Here is a 27,226-nt window from a genome sequence, read left to right as displayed (position 1 = left end):
AGCCCGCACAGTGTCGGGGCCAGGGGAGCCCATCGGGTATCCGGGGCCAGGCGTGGAACAGTCCCAAGGCTCTGTGGAAGGGGCTCCAGCCGCGCTGGTGAGGGGCGTTGGTTTCATGAGGCAGTGTCCAGAGGGGATGGTCCTGGGAGGACGCGGTCCCCACGTTGTCTGGATGGGGGGCCCTTTTAGGCGTGCGTGGCCTGGGACCCTATCTGCTGTGGGGATGGTGGTCAGTGGTGGGCGTGTCCTGCAGCTGGGCCTACAACACCCGGCATCTGTTGCATCGTGGGCTGCCTGGAAGCTCCAGGACTTTGGGAAGGTGGTCCCTGCAGAGAAGCCCCACGGAGGCATTGCACTCTTTTCCGGGGCACCCCCATTCCGGTTTCTGCTTCCCGTCCCTGCGTACCGGCACTACCCAGCCTCTGTTGGTCTGTGTATGTGAATCCACGGCTTGGTGCAACGCTCGGCTGGCCAGCGGCCGCCGGCGGCTCCACTCCACTCCCGCTTCGCTGACAGCCTGCATGCAAGGACCCCGTGCCCACGGGGGGGCACTCGGAGGAGGCTCCTGGCTGCAGTCTGGCATGGCCCTCGTCCTGAGGTCATCTGGGGAGTGATCCAGCGGATAGACCATCTCTTAACGCCTTTGCCTTTCAAATAAAGTCTTTCCTAAGAAGACAAACTTTGGCAGGCAGTGGAGACCCCTTTGCGCGCCGCGGGAAGCCCGTGGACAAGATGCGGGGTGGGCACTCGGAGGGCGGCGGCTCTGTCCAGGCCGGATCAGGCAGAGGTAGTGGGGTCGGCTCCCACGGACTGCGCTGGTGGAGCAGATGGGCGCTCCGATCCGGGGAGCTCGATCCCCCAGATGTGGCCGCCGCAGGGGAGCCCCAGGGGCCGCCGAGGCCTCCCGGCGTGCCGCGCGCCCCGGGATCGAGCGGCCGGTGCGCGCAGGGGCGGAGCCGGAGGCGGGGGGTTGCGCTTGGTGACGGGGGACGCGCGGCCGCCGTGCACGGGCCGGCTCCGGCGGCGGAGGACGCAGACGGCGCGAGCTGCGGCGGCGGAGGCCGGGCGGAGAGGCGCGAGCGCTGCCGGCGAGGGCGCGGCGCGCGGGCCGGGATGAAGGGCGGCGTGGCCCGCGCGCAGCCGGCGGGTGAGAGCGCGGGCCGGGAAGATGGCGGAGAGGCCGGCTCTGCGGGGGCCCCGGCCTGGCCTCTGCCCCGGCCGCGAGAGACCCTGAGCCCACGCAGGCCGAGGGTGCGGGACGGGTCCGCGGGTTCAGGCACCCGGGCACGGCGGGCCGAGGCGTGAGGGGGCTGGGCACGGGGCCGAGGGGCCGGACCGCGGGTGCGTGGGAGCGCCCGGGCGCCCTTGCCTGGGGTGGGGGGGGGGTGGGCGCACCCGGTTCTGTGCGCGGGGCGCCATAGGGTGGGGTCGTCGCGATGGCCTGGAGAGCGACCCGGGGCGGGACTGGCTGCCAACCGGGGCTGGGCTTTGTCCGGGGGCGCGCGGGTCCGGTGGGCGTCCCCGGGCCTGGCCGGCCCGGGTTGGGGTTGGGGCCTGCGCACGGCCCCTCCGACCTCGCCTCTGCGGCCAGCGTGGCCTGGGGGCGCCGGGACCGAGACCCCCGGAGCGCCCCCTGAGCGGTTGCTGCGGGCGAGGCACGTGCGCCCGGCGCCCGGGACGCCTTTCATGGCGCGGCAGCTGTGGGTGTGTTCCACGCTGCTCCCGCAGCAGCTGCTGCAGAAATGCGGTAGGCTCCTCCCCCTCCGGTGGTGTGCGGGTCTCGCCCCACCTCCCGTGACCTCTGCAGAAAACCGACAGTTGCGGATCCTTTCCTCCCCCGGCGCAGACAATGCCGGCATTTGTCTTTGGAGCGGGGGTGGACGCCGAGTCCTGGGTGCCGCCTGTCAACAGCAGGTGGCTCCATCGCGGGGCACCATGTACAGGAGGGCGGGCTACCCGACTGCGACTTGAGGGGCCAGGCCTCAGGCCTTCGGCTGCTGGTCCGGGCAGTGGGAGCAGCATGACGCTGGTCTCAGAGCTGCCTGCCGGGTGGGGCGCGGGTGGGTGCGGGTGCCGCAGGAGGCGTGCGCCCCCTCCCCCGGCGCTCCGCCCTGGGCTTGCTTAGAGGAACACAGACGGCTCTGTGCTGGGGGCTGTGACCAGAGCAAGGACCAGCAGGTGGAATGGTGGGGCCCATGCCTGTCACAGGGTCCTCCTTGTCGGGAGAGAGGCCAGTTTATCAACATGAACTAGTGGAACTGCAGGTGACATGGACAGAAGGGAGAACCCAGGCTCGGCTGAAGGACCAGGCGCTGCACCCCTCCCCAGCCCAGAGGCCTGTCCCCTCATGGTCCCCTCTCCTCTGTGTGTAACGTTAGAAAACATCATGAAAGCCATTTCTAGGGAAAGAATGTCTTTCACGATTGGCTTAAATTTATTTGAAAGGTACAGTGAGGAGTGGAGAGGGTGAGAGATCTTCCACCCACTGAACAGCTGCTGCCGGAGCCTGGAGTTCCGTGTGGGCTCCCACGCGGGTGCAGGGGCCTGAGGACCTGGGCCGTCCTCGCTGCGTTCTACAGCGTGTTAGCATGGAGCCAGGCCTGGAGTGAAGCAGCTGGACTTGAACTGGTACCCTTGTATGGGATCCTGGCATCTGGCCCCTGTAAGGAAATATTAAACACCTGCAGCCGGCTTTCTCCTTTCCTAGTGAAGTCAGCCCCTGCTCCTACAGGTTCCCTCAGATGGCCACCACACACAGGCAGACACTGTCCAGTCCAGGCTGTGTGTCCACAGGAAACTGGGCTCTGGTGAGATGCAACCCCTGCACCACAGGTCTGCTTAGCTTTGCTTTGTTTTGTTTTGTTTTTTTAAGATTTCTTTTTTACTGGAAAGTCGGATATACAGAGAGAACAAGAGGCAGAGAGGAAGATCTTCCGTCCATTGGTTCACTCCCCAAGTGGCCGCAACGGCCAGAGCTGAGCCAGTCTGGAGCCAGGAGCCCGGAGCCAACTCTGATCTCCCACACGGGTGCAGAGTCCCAAGGCTTTGGGCCATCCTCGACTGCTTTCCCAGGCCACAAGCAGGGATCTGGAAGGAAAGTGGGGCCGCCAGGATTAGAACTGGTGCCCATATTGGATCCCGGCACGTACAAGGTGAGAACTTTAGCTGTTAGGCTGTTGTGCTGGGCCCTCTACTTAGTTTTCATTGTAATTTTGTGTTTTAAATGTATTTATTTAATCTCAAAGGCAGAAAGACAGACATGCAGAGATGTTCTGTTGGTTGGTTCACTCCCCCTTAACAGCCAGAGCCAAGGTCAGGAGCCCATGGCTCAATCCAGGTCTGACCAGTCTCAGGACATCCTCTGCCTGGCAGGGGTGTGTTGGCAGCAGGCGAGATGAGCCAGGCAGCACCTCAGCCATGGTGCTGGGCATTCACCCCGAAACACAAATGGTTGGGAGCCTGCCCGTGCTGGTTCCCTCTCCCACATGTGTGGGTGTGGGAAGCCGCTTGGAGCCCTGGCATGTCCTTGAACGGCTCAGCACACGGAGCTCTGGCTGTTCATGGGGCACTTTGGACGACTAGGAACAGGTTCTCATGGGATGCTCGTTTTTGCCTGGTCTGTGCTGATGGCACCAGGGTGGTGAGTCCCTTTGTGAGTCAGTCTGAGGGGAACGGCCCAGGTCCAGGGGCCTGGCGGGTCTAGCCCCAGTGCCCTCGATGGCTTCCCACTGCCACAGCTGGAGTGGGTGTGGTGCAGTGCCCAGCAGCCCGTGTGAACACTGGTTCAAGTCCTCGCTGCCCCACTTCCTGCCCAGGTCCCTGCTAGTGGCCCGCTGAAGCAGCTGCTGGGCTCTTGTGCCCACTTATGGGACCTGGGCGGAGTCCTGGGCTCCTGGCTTCAGCCTGGCCATGTGGGGGAGTGAAACAGCGGGTGGTAGATCTCTCTCACCCGTTCCCTCTGTCTCTTCTCTAACTCTGCCTTTTAAATAAAAAGAAGTCTTTAAAGAAGCAGCCAGGGTTTGTTGCTGGATGCCCCTCCTGGTGCCGGGCAGGTGGACCACGGCTTGGGGGTGGGTACCCTCGGCCTGCAGCTTGGTCGTGGATCTCCTGTGTTGTGCGTAGCTCTGTGACTGGCTGTGAGGTTTCTGTGCCAAGAGCGCGGGCACCTCCTCTTCCCACATGTCTTGCCTTCAAGGTGAGGCCGCGGAGACCACTCAGCTGGTCTGCGGCATCTGTGGCTTGCTACCTTGGCCACTGCCCGGGCACAGCTGCCTAGCCCCCTCTTCCCTGTACCCCTACATGGCGAAAAGGCGTGTGACCCCCACTTGTCCCCCTGCTGTTACTGCTATTTGATTTTTTCTTTTTTTTTAAAGATTTTATTATTATTGGAAAGCCGGATATACAGAGAGGAGGAGAGACAGAGAGGAAGATCTTCCATCCGATGTTTCACTCCCCAAGTGAGCCGCATCGGGCCGGTACGCGCCAATCCGATGCCGGGACCAGGAACCTCTTCCGGGTCTCCCACGCGTGTGCAGGGTCCCAAAGCTTTGGGCCGTCCTCAACTGCTTTCCCAGGCCACAAGCAGGGAGCTGGATGGGAAGTGGAGCTGCCGGGATTAGAACCGGCGCCCATATGGGATCCCGGGGCTTTCAAGGCGAGGACTTTAGCCGCTAGGCCACGCTGCTGGGCCCTGTTACTGCTATTTGTATGTGAATTGGCCGTACTGGCCAGCTTGTTTCCGACCCTGACGTGTGTGGCACGCCATGGCACTGGCACCTTGCAAGACTCGGTCACATGGACTGGCACCCCTCATTGGAGCCTGGTTGGAGGCTTTTGGCTTGGAGGCGCTGGCGTGTGCCGGGTGAAGGGCTAACCGGCTGCTCCTGTTTGCTGGGTCCACTTGCTGGCTCAGCACTCGGAGCTCTGGCTGCTTGTCTTCACTCTGCTTGTCTTCCCAGTCTGGGGAATCCTGGGGGGACAGTGCTCCTTAGAGCAGTCTGTCGGCATGCTACCCCAATAGACCCTCTGGGGGCCAAAGCAAGACGGATGGTGCGGGTCAGTGATCAGGCAACTGGAAGTGCTGGTAAAGGAACTGCCTGGGTAGTGTGCCCATGTCCCAGGGCGACCACGGCCTCACCCCTCCCTGCCACATCCTGGTGTTCCAGGTCCTCACTGTGACCAGGGTCACCCCCGTTGCTGCCCCGTGTCCCCTTGATGTGAGCAGTGTGTGTATTAACTTCTGACTCAGGACAGAGAACGAAGAGTGGGTAGAGGAGCAGAATTGATTTGGCTTGGGGGTGCACATTCACACAGGCGTGCCCCACGCCACAGAAAAACACGGCTGAGCTGAGCTGACAGCTAAGCGGTGCCAGGACTGGGGCACAGGAGGCCAGCTCACCTGGACTCGAGCTGGGTGGTGGCTGCCTCTCTGTGGTCCCCCCATGCAGGTGGCGTGTGTTGACCCCTGCTTTCCCATCACTTGGAGGTGTGTGGAGATGTGTCTGGTTGTCGCAGCTGGCAGGGGTGGGAATGGAGTTCCAGGGGGCTGTGGGGCCCCTGCCACTCCAGGAGTGGTTGGCCAGGCTACCCCTGCTCCTGCGTGCTGCCCCCCTGCCTGCACGGGCAGAGCTCCGTGGCTCCTTTGGTCCTATGGACCCTGGGTCAGTTGGAGCCAGCGGGTTCTCTGATCTTGGAGCGGAGCCCTGGGCCCTCCCTACTGCCAGGTGCACACCAGCCCTGAGGGGTGGGTGGGGAGCTGAGAAAGGGGTGACTGACCCTGGCTCCCTGGCTTTTTCAAGTACATCTCCCCCTCTTCTCAATGGGTTCTTTTCTATTCTTGCTTTCTAAAAGGCTTTGATGTTCCTGAGCAGAAGGCGTTGCCACCCGCCAGGCCCCCCAGGCCTCTGGCCAGGGGCCTAGTTCCCTTCTGGTGTTTCTGTGGTGTGTGGACGGGACTTCCTGACAGTGTCCTGCGGACGTGGGGGTGCCGCTGGTGGGTCCATCAGGAGACACAGTGCCTGTCCCTGGGACCTCTGGTGCCTCTCTGCTCTCTGGCTCACCTGAGTCCAGGTCGCCTGTCTGTGGGGAGTGGTTTTCCTCCTCATGTGTTCTGGGGTTGCGGCTGTCTAGGACAGCCCCCTCGTCAGTGGAAGTCACAGCCGTTGACATGTCCCTCTGCAGGTGGATACGGTGCAGCCTTGAAACAGCATGGCAGCATAAGTGAATCCAAGTGAGACAGGTGTGCAGCCCAGCGACCCGCTGAGCTCTGACTGCAGCTTCCTGCAGACGGGGTCTGTCTGGGAGATGGTGGTGAGGGCTCAGAAACCTGAGACCCTGCGACCGCTTGGGAGACCCGGGCGAGTCCTGGGCTGTTGGCCTCCACCGTGTCCAACCCAGGTCGTCGCAGCTATTTGTGGAGCAAAGCAGCAGATGGAAGTTCTTTCTCTCTTTCTGTTCTGTAAGTCTGCCTTTCCAATAAAAATGAAATAAATCTTAAAAAAGAAGAAATGAGGGTGTGGGAACTTGGAAGGGAACTTCCTGAGGTGGGGTCAGTCTGGGGCTGGTACTGGGTCCCTGACTCGAAGCAGGGGTCAGGCCTGGGTGGGTACTGTGTCTGTTGGCCTGCAGGGCGAGGGCACCACGGAGGAAGGAGGACTGGAGGGAGCGGGTGCTGCAGTGTGTGAGGGAGGACTCAGACAAGAAAGAAGAGGGACGGGCCAGCATCCCATCTGAGTGCTGGTTTGAGGTGTGAGCCCTGGCTGCTCTGCTCTGGTCCAGCTCCCCGTATGGCCTGGGGGAGAGGGGAGGGAGCCTGGTGGGAGGGGCAGCGGAGGATACACCCTGTACCCGTGTGGGAGCCTGGGCTGGGGCTTCTAGCCCCTGACTTGGGCCTGGCTCCACCCTGGCCATTGGAGCTATTTGAGGAGTGAGTCAGCTGATGGATGGCGCTTCCCTCTGACTTTCAAATAAACTTTAAAAATATATATTTTTCAATTTTTAAAAAAAGAAATGTAAGTTGGACCCGGTGCAGTAGGCTAGTGGCTGAAGTTCTCGCCCTGCACCTGCCAGTTCATGTTCTGGCTGCTCCACTTCCCTTCCAGATCCCTGCTTGTGGAACGGGAAAGCAGTGGAGGACAGCCCAAAGCCTTGGGACCCTGCACCCACATGGGAGACCGGAAGAAGCTCCTGGCTCCTGGCTTTAGATCAGCTCAACTCTGGCCGTTGTGGCTGCTTGGGCAGTGAACCAGCAGATGGAAGATCTTTCTCTCTGTACATCTGCCTTTCCAATAAAAATAAATAAGTATTTAAAAAGAAAAGAAATGTAAGTTAAATTAAAAAAATGTTGGAATTCAATTTTTTATGTTGAAGATGATTTTTATTAACTTATTTTAGCTTTTTTGAAAGACAAGGAGACATCTTCCATCTGTTGGTTCACTCCCCAGGGCTGGACCAGGCAGAAGCTGGAAGCTTTAGGACCTGGAACCTGGTCTCCCACACGGGACTCTAGCATATAGGTTGCTACCTGCTGCCTTCCAGGGTATGCCAGTTGGGGGCACAGGCTGCCCAAAGGTGGCTGGCACAGGAGGTGCAGTGTTCTGTCTCCTGACACCTGGATGGGGTGCAGGCTCAGGGAGCCCGAGGCTGGGAGATGTGGTGCTGCCCAGTGTGTCGAGATCCCGTTCCGTACCCCACAGCCTTCAAAGTCCCTGCACTGGAGTAGAAAAGGGGTGATGCAGGCCCAACAGGCACGGCTGCTCCTGGAGTGCTGGCCTCCCTGGTGGGCGCCTGGCTGTGTCTGCTGACGCATATCCTCAGCGTATGTCACTCTGCCTCTCAGAGAATTAAAGTGTGTGTTTTAAATTAAGGCGAAGCGCCCTAACGAAGCTCTCTCCCTCTCTTTCTATACGTGTATGTGTGTTTGTATCTATCTATCTATCTATCTAGAGATGAACAGGAATGACCAGCGAGGTTTGAAGGAGACCAAACAGAGCCTTTAGAGAAACAAATAATGGATCAAATGTTTTGAAAAGTTCAGCCCAGTTCAGGTGCGTGGTTTTACGCAGCTGAGGCTGACTGTGAACTGGAAGCGATTTGTTAAGGACTGGGCAGAGAGCTGCGAGGTGGGACGTATGAGGCGTCTGGTGCCATGTCCCCGGGTGTGCCATCCACAACCTCACAGCTGTGCAGAGTGCCAAAGGTTTGCAGAAACGGGACAAGGGGATCTTGAAAAAGTTCCCAGAAAACATAGATTCTGAAGAAACTGCACAGATCTCAGACAACTTGCTATGACCTGTCTGAGGTCACAGCATTCCACACACACACACACACACACACACACCACATCCTATACACACCACACTGTACAATCACACACCACACACTATACACACCACACCATACAATCACACACCACACACTATACACACCACACCGTACAATTACACATGTACTACAACACTATACACACCACACCATATACACCACAACACACACTATACACACACTCCACTCCACACCATACCACACACCACGCATGTACCACACGCATACCTCACAAACCACACCGTACACGCACACAGCTATGTCATGCCACACATATACCACAGCACAGTACCGCTTACCACCCCCCACACCACAGCACATGTACCACGTTCCGCCCCATGCCCCCAGCACAGCCACACCACGCTCTGGCCGTAACTGTGTAGTTGGAGTGCAGCATCCTTCCACCCCAGAAGTCTGTCCTCACTGAGTCGGCGGAAGCCCTTACTGCCTCTCTGGCCACCATTGTGCCTTTGACCTTTGCTGAGAACTTGCTCTGGGCCCTGGCGTGGGATCAGTTCCAGAATGTTCCACGGGGGCTGAAAGAGTCTATGTTCTGTGCTTCCCGGCACAGTGCCCTGCGCGCCCCTGGACAAAGCAGACTGTTGTGTCATCCTGTGCCCTCACAGACGCTGGACCCACTGTTCACTCCACCCCGGCCAGCTTGCTTCCTCCCGGGCTCCATGTTAGGCTATGTGCCACCGCCGGTGGAGTTGCCTGGCATTTACCTGCCAAGGCGGGCACTTGGCACATTGTCTGCGGTCTCTGACCTGCAAGGTTGTAGATGAAGACTCAAGCGTTTGTTGGCTGCCTCAGGTCCTAGGCTTCTAACTTCAGCCTGGCCCAACCCTGGCTGTCCAGGGCACCTGGCGCGTGGACCCAACTCTGCCTTTGTCTTTCAGATTAAGCAAACAGATAAACAAGTAACTGTAAAAATAAAATTTTCTGACAATCTGTCATTTTTTAAGGTTTATTCATTTTAGTTGGAAAGTCAGATTTTACAGAGAGAAGGAGAGACTGAAAGATCTTCCATCCACTAGTTTACTTTGCATGTGAGCTGATCTGCAGCCAAGAGCTTCTTCCAGGTCCCCCCTTGGGTGCAGGGTCCCAAGGCTTTCCCAGGACACAAGCAGGAAGCTGGAAAGGAACTGGAACATCTGAGACACAAACCAGAGCCCCTAGGGATCCCAGCACATGCAAGCAAGGACTTTAGCCACTAGGCTATTGTGCCAGGCCCTATCTGTCATATACATATATATAAAGATTCACTTATATTTGAAAGGCATCTGCTAATTCACTTCCCAGTTAGCCACAAGAGCTCCATCCTGGTCTCCTACATGTACTCTGGCCAGTCAGTGGCGCTACCTTAAGCCACACCCAGGTGCCCCCTTGCCCAGCAGCCCGGACAGGTTCTGCTAGGATCTCTGTGGGCTGCGGCCTCTGGACCCAGTCTTCACTCTCCCTGGAGTGTCCGGCACACCTGGCTCCCTGGGAATGGCAGGCTTTGCCCCTGGTGTGGTGAGCGTGGAGCCACAGAGACAGGCGAGCCTGCCCCAACAGCTGCCCCTCGTGGGGCCTAGGATGGCTGCACACAGTTCATTACCATGGCATAGCTATGTAGCCAGGTGCCAGGGGGCAGCAAGGTGACCACTGCCCTCTGGGATGGCTCTTCACGCCAGCATTTCCATGATGTTGCTGATCTCAGCCTTTGCTTTGTAGTCACAGACGTCTCCACTGGTCCCTCCACAACTCCTCCTCTTGTCCATAGAGGCACCATCTCGCCCAGTGCCTCCTGTCCACAGATGCAGGAATGGGCAGGAGAGCTGGAGACCTGCCATTGTAAAAGGTGGACAGCTCCATGCTCTTCAGTGCAGTCGCTGCACCAGTGAGGCTGGTGGTGCCCCTGTGGTGGGCTCAGCCTGTAGCAGGATGTGGCTGGCAGGAGCAGGAGCCCCTGTGAGCACCAGTGAGGCTGGTGGTGCCTCTGTGGTGGGCTCAGCTGGCTGGTGATGCCCTGTGGTGGGCTCAGCCTGTAGCAGGATGTGGCTGGCACAGTGAGCTGGCCAGTGGTGCCCCTGTGGTGGGCTCAGCTGGCTGGTGATGCCCTGTGGTGGGCTCAGCCTGTAGCAGGGTGTGGCTGGCACAGTGAGCCGGCCAGTGGTGCCCTGTGGTGGGTTCAGCTGGCTGGTGGTGCCCTGTGGTGGGCGCAGGCTGCAGCAGGGTGTGGCTGGTGCAGTGAGCCGGCCAGTGGTGCCCTGTGGTGGGCTCAGGCTGGCTGGTGGTGCCCTGTGGTGGGCTCAGCCTGCAGCAGGGTGTGGCTGGCACAGTGAGCTGGCTGGTGGTGCCCTGTGGTGGGCTCAGCCTGTAGCAGGGTGTGACTGGCACAGTGAGCCGGCCAGTGGTGCCCTGTGGTGGGTTCAGCTGGCCGGTGGTGCCCTGTGGTGGGCTCAGGCTGCAGCAGGGTGTGGCTGGAGCAGTGAGCCGCTGCTGTTTCCGGGGCTCCTGATGTACAGAGCGTCCTCTGTTCAGAGCCCCTCCTCTGAGGAAGCTGGAATCTGGCGCCTCCCGCCTACTCGCAGCCGGGAGGCTCTGCCATGAGGCGGGAGGAAGAGCCATGTGGGCACCAGCCCCCGCCCCATGTGGACCTGCCTGGCCGTGTGTGGGCCCAGAATTAAGCAGATCTGGGGTGCAGGAGTTCTGAGAAGTGTGATCGCTCACTATGAATACAGTCCATTCTGCTGAAAATGACAAAAAGCAGACCAAGAAACCACACAGAGCTCTTCCACTTCTTCTGGGACCATCACTCCCTGCTCGGAGAAGCAGACACCGTGCTGGGCAGGCAGTAGGGTGCCCCCAGGTGATGAGCCTGCACCCTGCGTCCCTCTGGGACCCTGGTCTGTGCAGGCCTCCACAGGGGTTGCCCAGTGGACACATAGAGCCCACACGCACCCCAGGGCCAGCCTGCAGGACAGCTCTGCAGGGGAGGGAAGCAGAGCGCAAGCCCGCCTGTCGGCCTCTGTCCAGGCCGCTTGCAGGCGACCTACCAGGACATGCGACAGCCCGTTGTGGAGAATGATGGCACTGATGAGGGCACGCAGGCCTGGGCACGAAGGCTGAGAGAACATGTGCTCATCCCCATCTCCTCCCAGAGACCCGAATGAAACAGGAAGGGCAAACGGAGAGCACCATCACACCGCTGGCTCCTGTTCCTGCAAGCCACAGCATCCCTTACCGGCACCGGTTCGTGAACCGGCTGTTCACTTCTCATCCTCTACTGCTTACTACCTGGGAAAGCAGTAGAGGATGGCCCAAGTCCTTGAGACCCTGTACCTGTGTGGGAGACCTTGGATCAGCTCAGCTGCAGCCACTGAGGAACTGAACCAGCAGATGGAAGATGTTTCTGTCTCATCTCTCTGTAAATCTTCCTTTCAAAAAAAAAAAAAAGTGGGTCTGTGGAGTGACCACAGCTGAGAGAGGCAGCCCGAGCAGGTGGGGCTTGTCTGTGGAGGTGAGTGGGACAGCATTGGCTGGTTCACTGAACGAGATCAGGAGCTGTGGCTCATGGAGCTGGTACATGGCAGGCGTCTGATGAAGCTGAGGGGATCTGGGGGGACCCAGAGGGGTTCAGTCACAACATGCTAGGGAGCTGCCATCCACCAGCAGCCATGGGCCAGACTTGGGTCCGCTCCTGGACTCGACTCCTGGGGAGCTGCTGCAGGCAGGATGAGCCAGACACTGGGCTCAGGCCAGGCTTGGGGCTTGCATGTGGCCACAGCTGCCTAGCTGCTCTCCTCCAGTGACAGGTGGACCAATCCTTCATGCTTAGCAAGGACCAGTCCTCCCCACTGGCCTTTGTCGTAAGGCTGCAGGCGGCAGGTACGCTGAGCTACTGCTCTGAAAGCCAGCATCCCATGTCAGAGCCAATTCCAGGGTCTATTCCCGGCTGCTCCCTGCACCCACATGGGAGACCTGGAAGAAGTCCCTGGCTCCTGGCTTCAACCTGGCCCAGCCCTGACTATTATGGCCATTGGGTGGGTAAATCAGCAAATGGAAGACCTCTCTCTTTCTCCTTTCTATAACTCTGCCTTTCGGATAAATTTGATTTTTGAAAAAATAAACAAGATCTATTTTAAAAGCTGTTATGAGGAGCAGGCATCTGCAGTGATTTGCATGTGGTTGGGACACAGGTGCCATTTCAGTGCTGGGGTCTGGGGTCTCACCGTGAAGATGGATGCAGCAGGCAGTGGTGCCAGGACCCCCGGGAGAGACCTAACCAAGCCCATGGCCAGCATGGGCACTGAGAGAACGAGCCCTCATGGGGGAGAGGGTTCTGTAACTTTGCTTTTGAATAGGTGTAAAGTATTGTGTGTGGTGCAGGGAGAGGTCGAATCCCCGATCTCAACGTGGAGTGGCCTAGGCTGCTCAGGGGCTGTGGGGAGACCCCTGGTTCCCTCGTGTTTGCCCAGCGCTGCCCGGGAGAGGTCTGCATGATGGGTGACTTTCTCCACCACACCCCATGGGGCAGCATGGCCATAACAAGCCATTCATGTCCACAGGGCAGCACCTCCCTGCCTGAGGCGGTCCTGACTGTCCACGGACGCCGTGTGTCCGCCCTGAGGAGCAGCTGGCCATGTCCCAGGCACCGGATTATGAGTCCAGGAGTCACAATGTGGACGGGCCCGAGTCCCGGACGTCGGCATCCAGCACCAGGTAAGGAAGCTCCAGGGGCCTTGGAAAGGGGGCAGCGGGAGTCCGTCACCACCCGGGAGTGGGGCTTGCCCGCCCACTGCACTCCCCCAGCCCTTGTCACTGAGCCTCGCTCTGCCAGTCCTGGGCACAGCCACACTGCACCCCTAGGCCCATGCTGGGGTCCTTGCCAAGCTGGTACTGGAAGCCTCCTCCAGGAACCAGCCCAGCTCTGCAGACCCCTGTGCCACTCAGCCTGCACTTGATCCCCTAGGGCCCTCCCCACACTCCCTGTGCACACACACACACACACACACACACACCCTGTTAGGGCCCTCCCCACACTGCCTGTGCACACACACACACACACACACCCTGTCAGTGCCTTCCCCACACTGCCTGTGCACACACACACACACACACACACACACCCTGATAGGGCCCTCCCCACACTGCCTGTGCACACACACACATACCCTGTTAGTGCCTTCCCCACACTGCCTGTACACACACACACACACACACCCTGTTGGGGCCCTCCCCACACTCCCTGTGCACACACACACACACACCCTGTTAGGGCCCTCCCCACACTGCCTGTGCACACACACACACACACACCCTGTTAGGGCCCTCCCCACACTCCCTGTGCACACACACACCACCCCCCATGTGTGGCCCTCCCCACACTGCCTTTGCACACACACACACACACACACACACCCTGTTAGGGCCCTCCCCACACTGCCTGTGCACACACACACACACACACACACACCCTGTTAGGGCCCTCCCCACACTCCCTGTGCACACACACACACACACCCTGTTAGGGCCCTCCCCACACTGCCTGTGCACACACACACACACACACCATGTTAGGGCCCTCCCCACACTGCCTGTGCGCACACACACACCCTGTTAGTGCCTTCCCCACACTCCCTGTGCACACACACACACCCTGTTAGTGCCTTCCCCACACTCCCTGTGCACACACACACACACACACACCGTTAGTGCCTTCCCCACACTCCCTGTGCGCACACACACACACACACACCCTGTTAGTGCCTTCCCCACACTCCCTGTGCGCGCACACACACACACACACACACACACACCCTGTTAGTGCCTTCCCCACACTCCCTGTGCACACACACACACACACCCTGTTATTGCCTTCCCCACACTCCCTGTGCGCGCACACACACACACACCCTGTTAGGGCCTTCCCCACACTCCCTGTGCACACACACACACACACACACCCTGTTAGTGCCCTCCCCACACTCCCTGTGCACACACACACACCCTGTTAGGGCCCTCCCCACACTCCCTGTGCGCGCACACACACACACACACACCCTGTTAGGGCCCTCCCCACACTCCCTGTGCACACACACACACACACACACACACACACCCTGTTAGTGCCTTCCCCACACTGCCTGTGCACACACACACACACACATACCACCCCCATGTGTGGCCCTCCCCACACTCCCTGTGCACACACACACACACACACCACCCCAATGTGTGGCCCTCCCCCAACAACGCATGTACAGCATTACACGGAGTCCATGTCCCGTCAGCTCCCTTTCTTGGCTGAGGGCATGATGCTCAGGAAACAATCTTGAGTGTTCTTGTAGGTGGCAGCTCGCCCCCACAGACTCTGCACCTCCAGGGCTGCAGCAAAGCTCTCATGTTCTGGTGCGGGAGGTCATGGCAGTTCTGTGCAGAAGCCGCGATGTCCTGTCCCTGACCCTTCACCTCTCTGCAGAGGTGCGGTGCTGGTGGCCGCGGGCGGGGTCAGCGCCCGGGCTACCTGCAACACTCACCACCTTGTCCTGTAGGCTGGAGTGGGTCGAGATTATCGAGCCGCGCACACGCGAGCGCATGTACGCCAACCTAGTGTCAGGCGAATGTGTGTGGGACCCGCCGGCCGGTGTGCGGATTAAACGCACCAGCGACAACCAGTGGTGGGAGCTCTTCGACCCCAACACATCCCGCTTCTACTACTACAATGCCAGCTCTCAGCGCACCGTGTGGCACCGGCCGCACCACTGCGACATCATCCCGCTGGCCAAGCTGCAGACCCTGAAGCAGAACACCGAGTCCCCACGCGCCTCCGCTGACAGCAGCCCGGGCCGCGGCAGCAGCGTCAGCCGCGAGGGCAGCACCAGCTCCTCCCTGGAGCCTGACGAGGCTGACCGTGCGCAGGAGCTGCCGGCCAGGCCCGGCCGTGGCCAGCCAGTGCCCTTCGGGGCAGTGAAGGAGGACAGTGGCAGGTGAGGAGGGCAGAACTTGGCCTTGGGGGATGGGGTAGGGTAGTGCTCGTGGCGGATACGTGAGGCCACAGCCACATGAAATGCTCTGTGCCCTTGCGTTGGCAGAAGGCTGGTGCTCCAAACCCAGAGGGCGTCCGGCCTCTCATTAGCATGTGGCCCTCTGGCTGCCTGGCCTCAGAACTGTGCACTGGCCCCTGCCCGCCCCTCTGCTCAATGGTAGACACCTCGTGGGTGCTGGGTGAGGAAGGGAGCTCCTGGGAGCCTGCCCCATGCTTAAGCTGGAGGTTTCCACAGTGCCATCTGTGGGGCAGAGGGCGCCTGAGGGCACACAGGTCTGCCTTCCATAGTTGGAGGTGCTGTCACTCTTACAGAGGAGAAAGGGGGATCAGGTAAGGACAGGCAGGAACCCCTGCCAGGGTCAAGGAGCTCCATGAGGGAGCTGGGCCCTGAGACTCTGGCGGCTCCTGGCAGCTTTGGCCCGAGTGTGGGGGCTGAGCCCAGCACCCAACCTTGCCACCAGCACCTGTGGTGCGTGGGGGGACAGAGCCACTTCCTGGTGTGAGGGCAGGACTGGGACAGCTGTGTGGGCCTCACTGCCCAGGTGAGCCCAGTGATGAGCAGCAGTGCCCAAGGATAGGACGGCCGGTGACCCCTGTGTGCCCCTCCAGGACCTCGTCGCTGCGCTGGACTGCGGGCACCAAGGAGCGCATGCTCATCAAGGTGGCTGACCGGGAGCCCAGCTTCTTGGCTCCCCAAGGCAATGGCTACAGCCCGGACAGCCAGCCCGGGGCTCGTGCTCGCAGACCCTCAGGCAGCCAGCACTCGCCTGTCCTGCAGACGTTCACCCCGGACGCAGATGGCTCCGTGTTCTTCCCGGAGAGGAGGCCGGCCCCGTTCCTGAAGAGGGCCGAGCCCCTGGGAAGCTGCTCCCCACTGCTGGGCCAGCCCCGGAAGCCGTCCGGCGACTCGCAGCCATCCTCCCCGCGCTATGGCTACGAGCCCCCGCTCTATGAGGAGCCCCCTGTGGAGTACCAGGCCCCCATCTATGACGAGCCGCCCATGGACGTGCAGTATGAGGCCGGCTCCCCTCAGAGGTCCCCAGGCCGCAAGCCCCGCGCCCTGCTGCCGGCAGCCCGTCAGGTGCCCACTTCGCCCTGCCAGCAGCTGGTGCTCACCAAGCAGAAGTGCCCCGAGCGCTTCGTGGGCCTGGAGTACAGCCCTGCGGGCAAGGAGTATGTACGACAACTGGTGTACGTGGAGCAGGCCGGCTCCAGCCCCAAGCTGCGCACAGGCCCCCGGCACAAGTACACCCCCAACCCAGGCGGTGGCTCCTACTCGCTGCAGCCCAGCCCCTGCCTGCTGAGGGACCAGCGCCTGGGCGTGCACTCCGGGGACTACAGCACCATGGAGGGCTCTGAGCTGCGCCACACGCAGCCCCGGGCCCGGGAGGACACCATGTCCTGGTCCAGTCAGCAGGACACCCTGTCTTCCACTGGCTACTCTCCGGGCACACGCAAGAGGAAGAGTCGGAAGCCCTCCCCGTGCCCGCCCCCGAATGACAGTCCCGGGGACCTGCTGGGCGAGCAGCCGGTGGAGGAGGAACACACCGCGGGCCTGGCACAGCTGAAGCGTGCTGAGGCCGAGGCCGAGGCCGGGCATGGCGCCACGGAGCCGCACCTGGCACAGGCGCGGCTGGCCTGGGAAGCCCAGCAGGCCCACTTCCACATGAAGCAGAGGGGCAGCTGGGACTCACAGCGGGACGGCTCAGGCTATGAGAGCGACGGGGCCGTGCCCATGCCCATGCCCGGGCCCGTGGTGCGCGCCTTCAGCGAGGATGAGGCCCTGGCGCAGCAGGATGGCAAACACTGGAGGAGGGGTGCCTTCGAGAAGCTTGGCTTCCCCCAGGTCCTGCTAGAGAAGAGTGTGTCGGTGCAGACCAACCTGGCCTCCCCGGAGCCCTACCTCCACCCCTCACAGGTGGGTGCCCGGGCTCCCTGAGGCTGAGAGCAGCTTGGGGGAGCCCACGAGGTGGGGATGTGGGGCCCAGGCCTCGAGTGAGGGTCCTTGAGCAGGAGCCGCAAGCCGTATTCTCCCTGTGGCTCCAGGAACAAGCCCTTGGTCCCCCCAGGAGGCTGCACCCCTGTCCAGCAGCGGGCATCCAGCGGCTCTTGGTCCTGCAGAGGTTCCAGTGACCATTTTCTCATCTTCGCACTAAGCTGCTGCAGGCTCAGATGGCCAGGGAGAGGTGGGCGAGGGCTCGTTGTGTCTGGTCTCTCCAGTGACCTGTAGCCAGGCTTCCTCAAGCTGGACTGGCCAGTCCATCTTAGCCTCCTGGGAGGCCGTGTGGCCTTGGCGTTGTCACAGTCTGGGAGGGTTGACAGCAACACGGCGGGGGAGAGGCCCGCAGGAGGCAGAAGCCTGAGGCCACAGGCCTCGGACCAAGGGCCGTTGGGCCCACAGCATTGGGTCAGTCCTGGCTCACACAGAAAAGGGCGGTCTGGAGGCTCACTCTAGCTCTCCCGCCATGCTGCATGCCTGGCTCCTTCCTGATGAGCGGCTGAATGGGAGCAGCACAGCACCCACAGGATACCCATGGAAAGCTGCTCCCCATAATCCATCAGCACCCATATTGCCCAAGTTCACTGACCACATGGCTGCCCGTGGGCAGCAGGCTCTGATGTGTCCACCAGACTGGCCATCCACTTCTCACCTCAGCAACCTTAACTTAGCAGTGAGTTTGAGTGACTCACACCCCCTGCAGCTGGTCCACGTGCTCACACCTCCTGTGGTTGGTCCACGTGCTCACTGGTCCACGTGCTCACACCTCCTGTGGTTGGTCCACGTGCTCACTGGTCCACGTGCTCACACCTCCTGGGGCTGGTCCACATTTGCCAGGTCACACCTATTGTAGCTGTGGTCCACATGTGCCTGATTGCACAGTCCTAACAGCCAGCGTCTCCTATGTCCTTCCCAGTCTGAGGACCTGGGTGCCTGTGCGCAGTCTGAGAACGGCCAGCAGAGCCGCACCGTGGTGCCCAGCTCCAGCTGTGTTTTCCCCACCTTCGCACTCCGCAAGCCATGCTCTGAGACTGACATTGAGAACTGGGCCTGTGAGCACTTCAACAGGCACACCCAGGGCCTGTTCCGCCGTAAGGTGTCCATTGCCAACATGCTGGCCTGGAGCAGCGAGTCCATCAAGAAGCCCATGATTGTGACCAGTGACCGGCATGTCAAGAAGGAGGCCTGTGAGGTCTTCAAGCTGATCCAGATGTACATGGGTGACCGGCGGGCCAAGGCGGACCCACTGCATGTGGCCCTGGAGATTGCCACAAAGGGGTGGAGCGTGCAGGGGCTGCGCGATGAGCTCTACATCCAGCTGTGCCGGCAAACCACGGAGAACTTCCGTCTAGATAGCCTGGCCCGCGGCTGGGAGCTCATGGCCATCTGCCTGGCCTTCTTCCCACCCACACCTAAGTTCCACTCCTACCTAGAGGGTTACATCTACCGGCACATGGACCCTGTTAACGACACAAAAGGTAAGAGCCATGTGTGTGGCCTGTGACCCCACCAGCTGGGGTGCCACAGCCACAGGGAGGGCCACCAAGAGGGCTGTTGCTGGCGGTGTCATGCCACAGGTCACTCAGCCAGCAGGGCCCAGGCTGAGTGCAGGAGCACAGCACTGCCACGGACACACGTGTGTCACACACACATCCTACAGCTCAGGCCTCCAGTGCCGTGCTTACAGTGCAGCCTACCTGGCTGTGGTATCCACGGAGCCCAAGTTCTGCTCGGGCCTCTCCTTGGCACAGCAGTGGGGCTGGTCTACCTGCTGGGAATCCAGATGTGGAAGCAGCAGAGGTGCAGGGTGGGTCTACAGCCTTCCAGCATGGATCCCTGCTGAGGGAGCGCCTGCATTAGAGACCAGAGCCAATGCCCAGCAGCCTAGGGCTGCCTGGCCTTCTCTGGTGGCCTTGGGTCCTTGGTCTCCTCGGACCCTGCCAGAGGCACAGGCAGGCCAGCGCACACTGCTTGGCATCAGGAGGGCCAGAGCTGTGCCGTGAGCTGGGAACTGCAGGTGTGTCCTCACAGCTCAGCCCAGCCTGGCCATGACCTTCCTGAGAGGGCTGGATGTCCAGCACCTGGCAGAACCCCCAAGGAGCACAGGTGGCCCTGCTTCAGCTGCCTTGGCCTTGCAGGGTATGTGGATATGGTAAGGCCTGTAGCACAGGGGTAGGCATCTGGCCAAAGTGGAGAGGACCCAGACCCTCCGGCAGACAGGGCTCCCTGGGGAGCTTGGCCACCGCCTTCTGAGGGTACACGCAGAGGTTGGGGCACCTTGTCCCACCAGCTCACCACAGAAGCCTGTGTGTGCGCCTTCGCTTTGAGTGCCCCTAGGCTGGGCAAAGGCCACAGGGAGGGCCTGGGCTGTGCTTGGTCCTGCAGCAGCCCGGGTCCTTCTCCTGCAGGTGGCTGCTGCTTTTCAGCCTTGGCTCCTTCAGCGCCACGTCAACCAGCTCTGCCCCTGGCAGCAGTGCCTTCTGAGTGTGGCACGTGGGCCCAGGAGGGGAAGCTCGGTCCCACAGACCAGTCTGGCCATGTGAGGTGCACAGAGACAGGCAGAGCTGGGACCAGTCCCTGCACCTGACACATGACCCTGAATTGCCCCCAGCATGTGAGCACCGTGCCCAGAGACGGGGCCACATCCCAGTCACTGCATCTTGTACATGCGGGCTCTTGTGGACGTGGAGGAATGCTTGGCAGTGCACACGTTTACCAGAGCCCAGCACACTATCAGAAGCACCTGGGCAGATCCCCCGCCATGAGCCGGCAGTTCTGCTCCCCAAGAAGGGAAGACAGACTCCCTGGGGCCTGTGCTCCTTGTGCCGTGTGCTCACGTGGTAAACAGCTGGCCTGGTGCATACTGTAAAGGGATGCTCAGGAGACAGTGCTGGGGTGCACGGTGACTCATGCAAATGCCAGCAAACTGCACCGCCAGGCTGAAACGGCTGGTTGTGTTGATGCTGCAGCACTTCACACACAGGGCAGAGAGGGCAGGAAGGAGACCCGTTTCCAAGCAACAAAGGAGACTGGCAGCTTGAGGGATGTGGCTCACTCCTCAGTCACTTTTTTTTTTTTAATTGAAAAGTCAGACTTGCAGAGAGGAGCGACAGATCTTCGTCCACTGGTTCACTCCCCAAGTGGCTGCAACGGCTGGCCAGAACTGTGCCGATCAGGGGCTTCTTCCAGGTCTGCACACAGGTGCAGGGTCTCAAAGCTGGGCCGTCCTCGACTGCTTCCCAGCAAACAGGGAGCTGGGAAGGAGGTGGAGCACCCGTATGGGATTCTGACTCCTGAAAGGCGAGGGCTTTGGCCCCTGAATGGCTGAGAACTCACGCGGGAAAGGGAAGGGGCAGGGATCGGCCTCAGCTCCAGGGGTCATGACATAAGTTCTGGATCGGAATCTAGCCCATCCTATTCAGGCCATAGACCATCTCAGCATTAGGAACCAGGGACACAGGCGTCTTGGGGGTCCCCAGCACCAGGTTGGCGTTGAGAACGAGCTCAGACATCCCATCGTCTGCCATCCAGAGCCTCTCTGATCAGCTTGCACATACTGTTATTAGAAAGGTAGACGGTGGGGGGGTCCCCTCTGCTGGTTCTCCAGCTGCCTGCCCTAGCCAGAGCTAAGCCCTGCTGAGGCCAGCAGCCTGGAGCTCTGCCCACGTCAAGGGTCAGCCCTTGAGCCTGGGCGACCTGATGACGAGGTGCATGTCCCTAGCAGCCAACTGTCCAGCCAGAAACTTCTTAACAAGAGTAAACTATAAAGGAAACTGTGAAGGGCAGGGTGGACATCAGTGAAGGAAGAAGCAAAATCAGATAAAATGGATGGGGTGGAGCCAATTGTCTGAGGGGACTGGCGGGGTGTTTAACCCTAACAGACGGCCAGTGGACACTGGGTACTTGTCAGCTTTGAGGTTAGTCACTCAGTCAGAAGCAGGTGAGAAGGGGCCCAGAGTACGTTAGAGAAGCTCCCAACCCTGACGGCTTCCTGGACTCCTCCTACTGGCTGACTCCGGTTTGTGTGGCCACTGGCAGCAGAGTGGGTCATCCTGAGCCAGGCTGAGTCAGCATCAGAGATGGCCCAGGAACAATCCAGAGGAAACCCTTGGGGTCGTCACCACAAGGATGGAAAAGCTTTTGACCACTTCCCCATCCCACCCTCAACAGAAACTTCAGGCAGGGCAGGCCAAAGGTTGAGGGGGCCACTGGTCTGCTGGCAGATGCTGAGGCCTGCGGGAGACCATGGCAGAGCCTTGCCCAGCATGGCAAGAGCCAGATTGTCACACCTGTTAGTGGTTGGGCCCAGGACACCTGCTGACAGGGACGCGCATCATCCAGTTATTCTAGTGTCCTGAGCAGGCACACATGTAGGCTCCGCGGTGGCTGCAGGGGGGTGTCCTGCCTGGGGGAGGGAGATGGGTAAGGACGCTTGCCTGGTGGATTCAGTGTAGTTGGTGCTACGTGACCACACCTGGGAAGTAGCGCGGTGTCTGAGCTTCCGGCCATGTTGCAGTGAAATATACATGGCTCACATGACCCTTCAGGCCATAAATGCTTTCCACAGAACGGGATGAGGATGGCCTGGGCAGGTGCTGGGAGCAGTGGGGATGCACGTACCTGTCTCAGGGTCCTGGGATCAAGCAAGCTCCCTGCTAATGCACCCAGGACCTGCACACAGCTCCTGGCTCCTGTGTCACCTGGTTTGCAGGGGCTGTTGCAGCCAGTTGAGGAGTGAAGGAGTGAACCAGCAATGGGAATTGATGTGTGTGTCTGTCTCTTAAATTAAATGAAAACAAATTATTTTTAAAATGGGGTGGGCCCGATGGAGTCCTGGCCCCCCTAATTCCCTTTCTGTAGTTCTGGGAAGACATGATGATGGCCCCAGTGCCTGGATCCCTGCACCCACAAAAGTGCCCTGACAGTGGTCGGAACAACTGGGAGGGGGCGAATCGGCCTATGGAAGGGCTTCCCCCTCCCTCTGGCTCTCCCTCCCTCCCTCCCTCCTTCTCTCCCTCTCCCCTGTCTTCCTCCCGCTCTTTTCTTGCCTTCCCTCCCACCCCCTCTCTCTCTCCCTCCCCCTCTGTCACGCTGCCTGTCAAGTGAGCCGACATCTCAGGAGCACACCCATGTGTGCCCTGGTGTTGACAGGCATGTCTGCGCTGTCTTGGCTGACTGGACGTCCAACACCTTCATCTCTAAGTAGCCTCTCCCATGACCAGGGACTGCAGGGTGCTGCAGAAGACTCACTCACTTTTGGTCACACAGCATTCTCCATGAATCGCACCTGCACTGGCCCTGGCAGAGGACGGCTCAGGTCCTGGGACCTGCTACTATGCAGGCCCCAGATGGAGCTCTGGCCTGGCCTGGCCCTGGCACTGCGGGGTGAGCAGCTGACAGGAAGCATCAAGTGTATGGATACAAAGAAGGTTATTTTTATTCCAAGATTTATCTGTGTGTTCAAAAGGCAGAACTACAGTGAATCCACTGATTCACTCCCTGATGGCCAGAGCTGGCCGAGCCAAGAGCTTCCTTCAGGTCTCCCTCATGGGTGCAGGGTGCCAAGGACTTGGGCCGTCCTCCACTGCTTTCCCAGGTGGAGCAGTATCATGCTGGATGGGAGTAGCCAGGACTCGAAGCAGTGCCCATGTGGGATGCCAGTGCTGCAGGTGGAGCGCTGGCCTGTGCCACTGTCAGGTGCTGGCAAGGAGGGCTAATGGCAGAGCAGGTGGAAGCACAGAGTCGCAGCAACGAGTGAGTGTGGACCCTGGTCGGAGGGGCTGCGACTGGACCAGAGCCTCATCGTGCATGGAGCCAGCGGGCTGAGCCGAGCAGGTGCTGCCCGCCTGGCCCTGCGTGTGCCTGCACAGTAACAGGCCCCCTCCCCGGGAGTCGAGCCTGGGGCCCTCACCGCTGTGTTTGCTCCCCAGTGACGCTGCACATGCGCCAGCTCCTGGAGAGGAACGCTAAGAAGAAGTGCAAATTGAGAAAGAAACCCAAGCCCTATGTTGAAGAGCCGGATGGTAGGGTCTGCCGGCCACAGCGCCGCCTTAGCCAGCTCTGCTCTCCAGCCCTGGCCGCCTGGCCTGCTCTCTAACCGCTTCCGGGCTGGGGGGATGGGGCACTAACCAAGCTGCAGCCTCCCCTGTCCCGCCTGGGGAGGGAAGGGCCATGATGGGCCCAGGCAAGAGGACAGACCCGGGGATTGGTCCCACCCAGGGCCAACGCAGGGCGCTGTGCCTGCACCCCAGGTGGGGAGAGCCATGCCAGGACCACACACTGGCAATCTCAGAGGAGTCTTGCCAGTACACCTGCCCTGAAGCAGCACCTGGCTGCCCCCTGGGGCCTATTCCCCTCCCCGAGACCCATGGTGTAAGCTCCCCTTCCTCTGGCAAGGCCCTCTGTGCTGTGGGTGGGGTGGGAGGGATAGGAAATGGCCATAGGGCCTAGTTAGGCCAGGTTAGGGCCTGACAGGCGTGGTCCACCCCCACAGTGACCCCACAGGGCTACCCCTCTTCCAGTGACTCTGGGCTCTGCAGGAACCGCCCCAGGGATGCCCCAAATGTTCCAGTTCTGGGCACTGAATCCTAAGCTGGCTGAGGCCGCACCTGGAGTTTCCTTCTGGGGTCTCCTGCTGGGCTCTGCTCTTGGGGTCTGCACCTGGAGTTTCCTTCTGGGATCTCCTGCTGGGCTCTGCTCTTGGGGTCTGCACCTGGAGTTTCCTTCTGGGATCTCCTGCTGGGCTCTGCTCTTGGGGTCTGCACCTGGAGTTTCCTTCTGAGGTCTCCTGCTGGGCTCTGCTCTTGGGGTCTGCATCTGGAGTTTCCTTCTGGGGTCTCCTGCTGGGCTCTGCACCTGGAGTTTCCTCCTGGGGTCTCCAGCTCCCTGGAGGCCTGGGGTCCATTTGGCCAAGACTCAGTCTCTGTGGAAACGTTTATTTCCAAAACCCTCCTGTGCACCCAGAGGGGGCTACCCAAACCTGCACAGATATTCTGGGGTCAGGACCCCTGCTGCAATGGAGTGGGGGAGGACGAAGTCCCAGGGATCCTGCCTGGGGGCAGGAGACTGCAGAGAACCTGAAGGACTGGTCCCCAAGGGCCTCATCCAGTGGCCAGAGCAGAGTCCTGCCTGATGGGTGCCTTCGCCTCGGCCCAGCCCTGCCCTACCAGCACCTTCTTGGCCACGGGGGTGGTGGGGGGTTTAGGCACAGGACACTGCCTGCAGGCCGGGCCCAGGTGACAGGTGCACCTTTTCTTCCAGGGGTGGCTGTGAGCACCTATGCCAAGTACTGCTACCACAAGCTGCAGAAGGCAGCTCTGACCGGGGCCAAGAAGGTACGGGCGCTGACAAGACGCACAAACTCCAGCGGGGGAGGCAGGGATAGGGCGGCAAGGCCTGGAGAGCCTGGTCAGCTGTCCTGACCCCCCTAGTCGCAGGCCTGGAACTGGGTGGGCCAAGACTGCCCCATGGTTGGAGGCCCAAGCAGTGTCTCCGGGGCACAGCCCCTGCCCACCTTGTGGTCTCACAGCGGGGTCCACCCCTGTGAGAGGCTGGGACGGAGGCCGCGCTGTGTCCGCAGGGCCTGAAGAAGCCCAACGTGGAGGAGATTCGCCACGCCAGGAATGCCGTGTTCAGCCCATCCATGTTTGGCAGCGCGCTGCAGGAAGTGCTGACCATGCAGAAGGAGCGGTACCCAGAGCGGCAGCTGCCCTGGGTGCAGACGCGACTCTCAGAGGAGGTGCTGGCGCTCAACGGCGACCAGACTGAGGGCATCTTCAGGTGGGGCCAGGGGCCCACTGTGTGGACGGGGAGGGGGCTGTACGGACGCTGCCCTGGGGGACCCTGCAGGCCTGAGTCGTCTCCCTGGACTGCAGAGAGCCCGAGGGGGTCGCTGCCTGGCAAGCTGCTAGTCACGAGTGCAGCCGCAGCCACCGCCCTCGATTGTGGACACGCGTGTGCAGGCTAGGGGGCAGCTGGGGTGGAGGGATATGCCGGCTGCTTGACGCCCGCGCTGCCGCCAGGGTCCCTGGAGACATCGATGAGGTGAATGCCCTGAAGCTGCAGGTGGACCAGTGGAAAGTGCCCACTGGCCTGGAGGACCCGCACGTCCCTGGTGAGTCCCGGGCAGGCCCCTGCCCACGCCCCGCGTGGCCGGGTTCCTGGCTCCGTGCCCGCCCCGCTGAGCCCGCTGTGCCCGCAGCGTCGCTGCTCAAGCTGTGGTACCGCGAGCTGGAGGAGCCGCTCATCCCACACGAGTTCTACGACCAGTGCATCGCTCACTACGAGAGCCCCGAGGCGGCCGTGGCCGTGGTGCACTCGCTGCCGCGCGTCAACCGCATGGTGCTGTGCTACCTCATCCGCTTCCTGCAGGTACGCAGGGAGGGGTGCTGCCTGCACGCCCTGCGGCCCGCGCCCAGCCCTCAGCCCTCGCTCCTCGCAGGTGTTCGCGCAGCCGGCCAACGTGGCAGCCACCAAGATGGACGTGAGCAACCTGGCCATGGTGATGGCGCCCAATTGCCTGCGGTGCCGCTCGGACGACCCCCGCGTCATCTTCGAGAACACGCGCAAGGAGATGTCGTTCCTGCGCGTGCTCATCCAGCACCTGGACACGAGCTTCATGGAGGGCGTGCTCTAGCGGCCTGGCCACCCCAAGTGCCTCCCGCTCGGGCCCCGCGCCCGGGCCCGCGCGTCCAGCTGCGCCCGGCAGGTGGAACCTGAGCCCGTCTCCGCCGCCGCCCCAGTCCCCGCCCCGCCTGTGCGGAGCCTCCCCTCCGCCCACAAACACACCGTTTTATATATTTTTAGAGTTGAGTTTTTATTTATTAAAAACGAGGACACCCAGCCCACGGGCGGCGGGCCCCGCCGTGTTAATAAAGGAGACGGATCGCCGCTGCCTCGCCTTCCTGGGGCCGCGGGCGGGAGGGCGCCGGCACGGAGCCAGGGCGCGCGGCCGAGGCGCACGGAGGCCGGGGTGCGCGCGGCGCCGCCCGCTTCCGGCGAGGAGGAGGATGTGGCGGCCGTGCGGGGCGCTGCGGGCCGGGCCCAGGGCCTGGGCGCAGACGCGGGCAGCCCGGGCTTGCGGCGGCGTCGCGGGCGTCTCCTACACGCAGGGCCAGAGCCCGGAGGCCCGCACGCGCGAGTACTTCTACTACGTGGACCATCAGGGGCAGGTGCGGCGGGGGGCCAGCCGGGCGCGGGCGGAGGGCCGGGAGGCCGTCTCGGGCCGTGCGCGCTCAGGGCCGGGCCTCCGTCCGCAGCTGTTCCTGGATGATTCCAAAATGAAGAACTTCGTCACCTGCTTCAAAGGTACCGGGGCGTCCCGCAGCCCCCCGCCGCCCTGGGCCCCTCGCGCCCCGCGTGGTCAGCGCCCGCGCCCCTTGTCCCCACAGACCTGCAGTTCCTCGTCTTCTTCTTCTCTCACCTGAGACGCAACCGCAGCGGGCGTTACGAGGCCGCCTTCCCCTTCCTGTCGCTCTGCGGCCGCGAGCGCAACTTCCTGCGCTGCGAGGACCGGCCCGTGGTCTTCACGCACCTGCTGACCGCGGGTCGCGGGCCCCCGCGCCTCTCCTACTGTGGCGGCGGGGAGGCCCTCTCCGTGCCCTTCGAGCCGGCGCGCCTGCTGCCCCTGGCCGCCAACGGGCGTCTGTACCACCCCGCGCCCGAGCGCGCGGGCGGCGTGGGCCTGGTGCGCTCCGCGCTGGCCTCGGAGCTCAGCGCAGCCTTCGAGTGCGGCCCCGGCGAGCCCGCGCTACCCTCGCACGTGCGCTGGCAGGGCCGCCGCCTCGCCCTCACCATGGACCTGGCCCCGCTGCTGCGCGGAGACCCTCCCGCCTGAGCCGCGCGGGCGGGGGCCCTCGGGGACGCCCGGCGTC

The 27,226-nt window shown here is 61.5% G+C and overlaps 2 protein-coding genes across 3 annotated transcripts; both read left to right on the top strand.

The window, feature by feature from the left end:
• The first annotated feature begins 986 nt into the window (after window positions 1–986).
• ARHGAP39 (Rho GTPase activating protein 39) lies at window positions 987–26,125 on the top strand. 2 transcript variants are annotated; one of them, XM_058659451.1, is made up of 11 exons: window positions 988–1,147; window positions 12,876–13,029; window positions 14,862–15,296; window positions 15,965–17,273; window positions 18,271–18,832; window positions 23,285–23,377; window positions 24,615–24,688; window positions 24,934–25,133; window positions 25,376–25,467; window positions 25,555–25,724; window positions 25,795–26,125. In XM_058659451.1, the coding sequence occupies exons 2-11, from the start codon at window positions 12,950–12,952 to the stop codon at window positions 25,987–25,989; spliced, it is 3,210 nt and encodes a 1,069-aa protein (XP_058515434.1). In that variant the 5' UTR covers window positions 988–1,147; window positions 12,876–12,949; the 3' UTR covers window positions 25,990–26,125. The 2 variants fall into 2 exon arrangements, with proteins under 2 accessions (XP_058515435.1, XP_058515434.1); XM_058659452.1 differs by lacking the exon at window positions 23,285–23,377 and having other exon boundaries at window positions 987–1,147.
• Window positions 26,126–26,232: 107 nt separating this feature from the next.
• CUNH8orf82 (chromosome unknown C8orf82 homolog) lies at window positions 26,233–27,201 on the top strand. The gene is made up of 3 exons (XM_058659477.1): window positions 26,233–26,524; window positions 26,612–26,660; window positions 26,744–27,201. The coding sequence occupies exons 1-3, from the start codon at window positions 26,363–26,365 to the stop codon at window positions 27,187–27,189; spliced, it is 657 nt and encodes a 218-aa protein (XP_058515460.1). The 5' UTR covers window positions 26,233–26,362; the 3' UTR covers window positions 27,190–27,201.
• The last annotated feature ends 25 nt before the right edge of the window (window positions 27,202–27,226 follow it).

Source organism: Ochotona princeps, unplaced genomic scaffold, assembly GCF_030435755.1.
Source record: "Ochotona princeps isolate mOchPri1 unplaced genomic scaffold, mOchPri1.hap1 HAP1_SCAFFOLD_121, whole genome shotgun sequence".
Lineage (NCBI taxonomy): Eukaryota > Metazoa > Chordata > Mammalia > Lagomorpha > Ochotonidae > Ochotona > Ochotona princeps.
The sequence above is the reverse complement of the archived record's forward strand: the minus strand, read 5'-3'. Positions and strand labels throughout refer to the sequence as shown.

Coding starts and splice junctions, on each gene's coding strand:
- ARHGAP39 (XM_058659451.1), top strand. CDS start 12,950: ATGTCCCAGGCACCGGATTATGAGTCCAGGAGTCACAATGTGGACGGG. Junction 15,297..15,964: donor GTGAAGGAGGACAGTGGCAG/GTGAGGAGGGCA, acceptor GTGCCCCTCCAG/GACCTCGTCGCTGCGCTGGA. Junction 18,833..23,284: donor CCCTGTTAACGACACAAAAG/GTAAGAGCCATG, acceptor TTTGCTCCCCAG/TGACGCTGCACATGCGCCAG.
- CUNH8orf82 (XM_058659477.1), top strand. CDS start 26,363: ATGTGGCGGCCGTGCGGGGCGCTGCGGGCCGGGCCCAGGGCCTGGGCG. Junction 26,525..26,611: donor ACGTGGACCATCAGGGGCAG/GTGCGGCGGGGG, acceptor CTCCGTCCGCAG/CTGTTCCTGGATGATTCCAA. Junction 26,661..26,743: donor CTTCGTCACCTGCTTCAAAG/GTACCGGGGCGT, acceptor TTGTCCCCACAG/ACCTGCAGTTCCTCGTCTTC.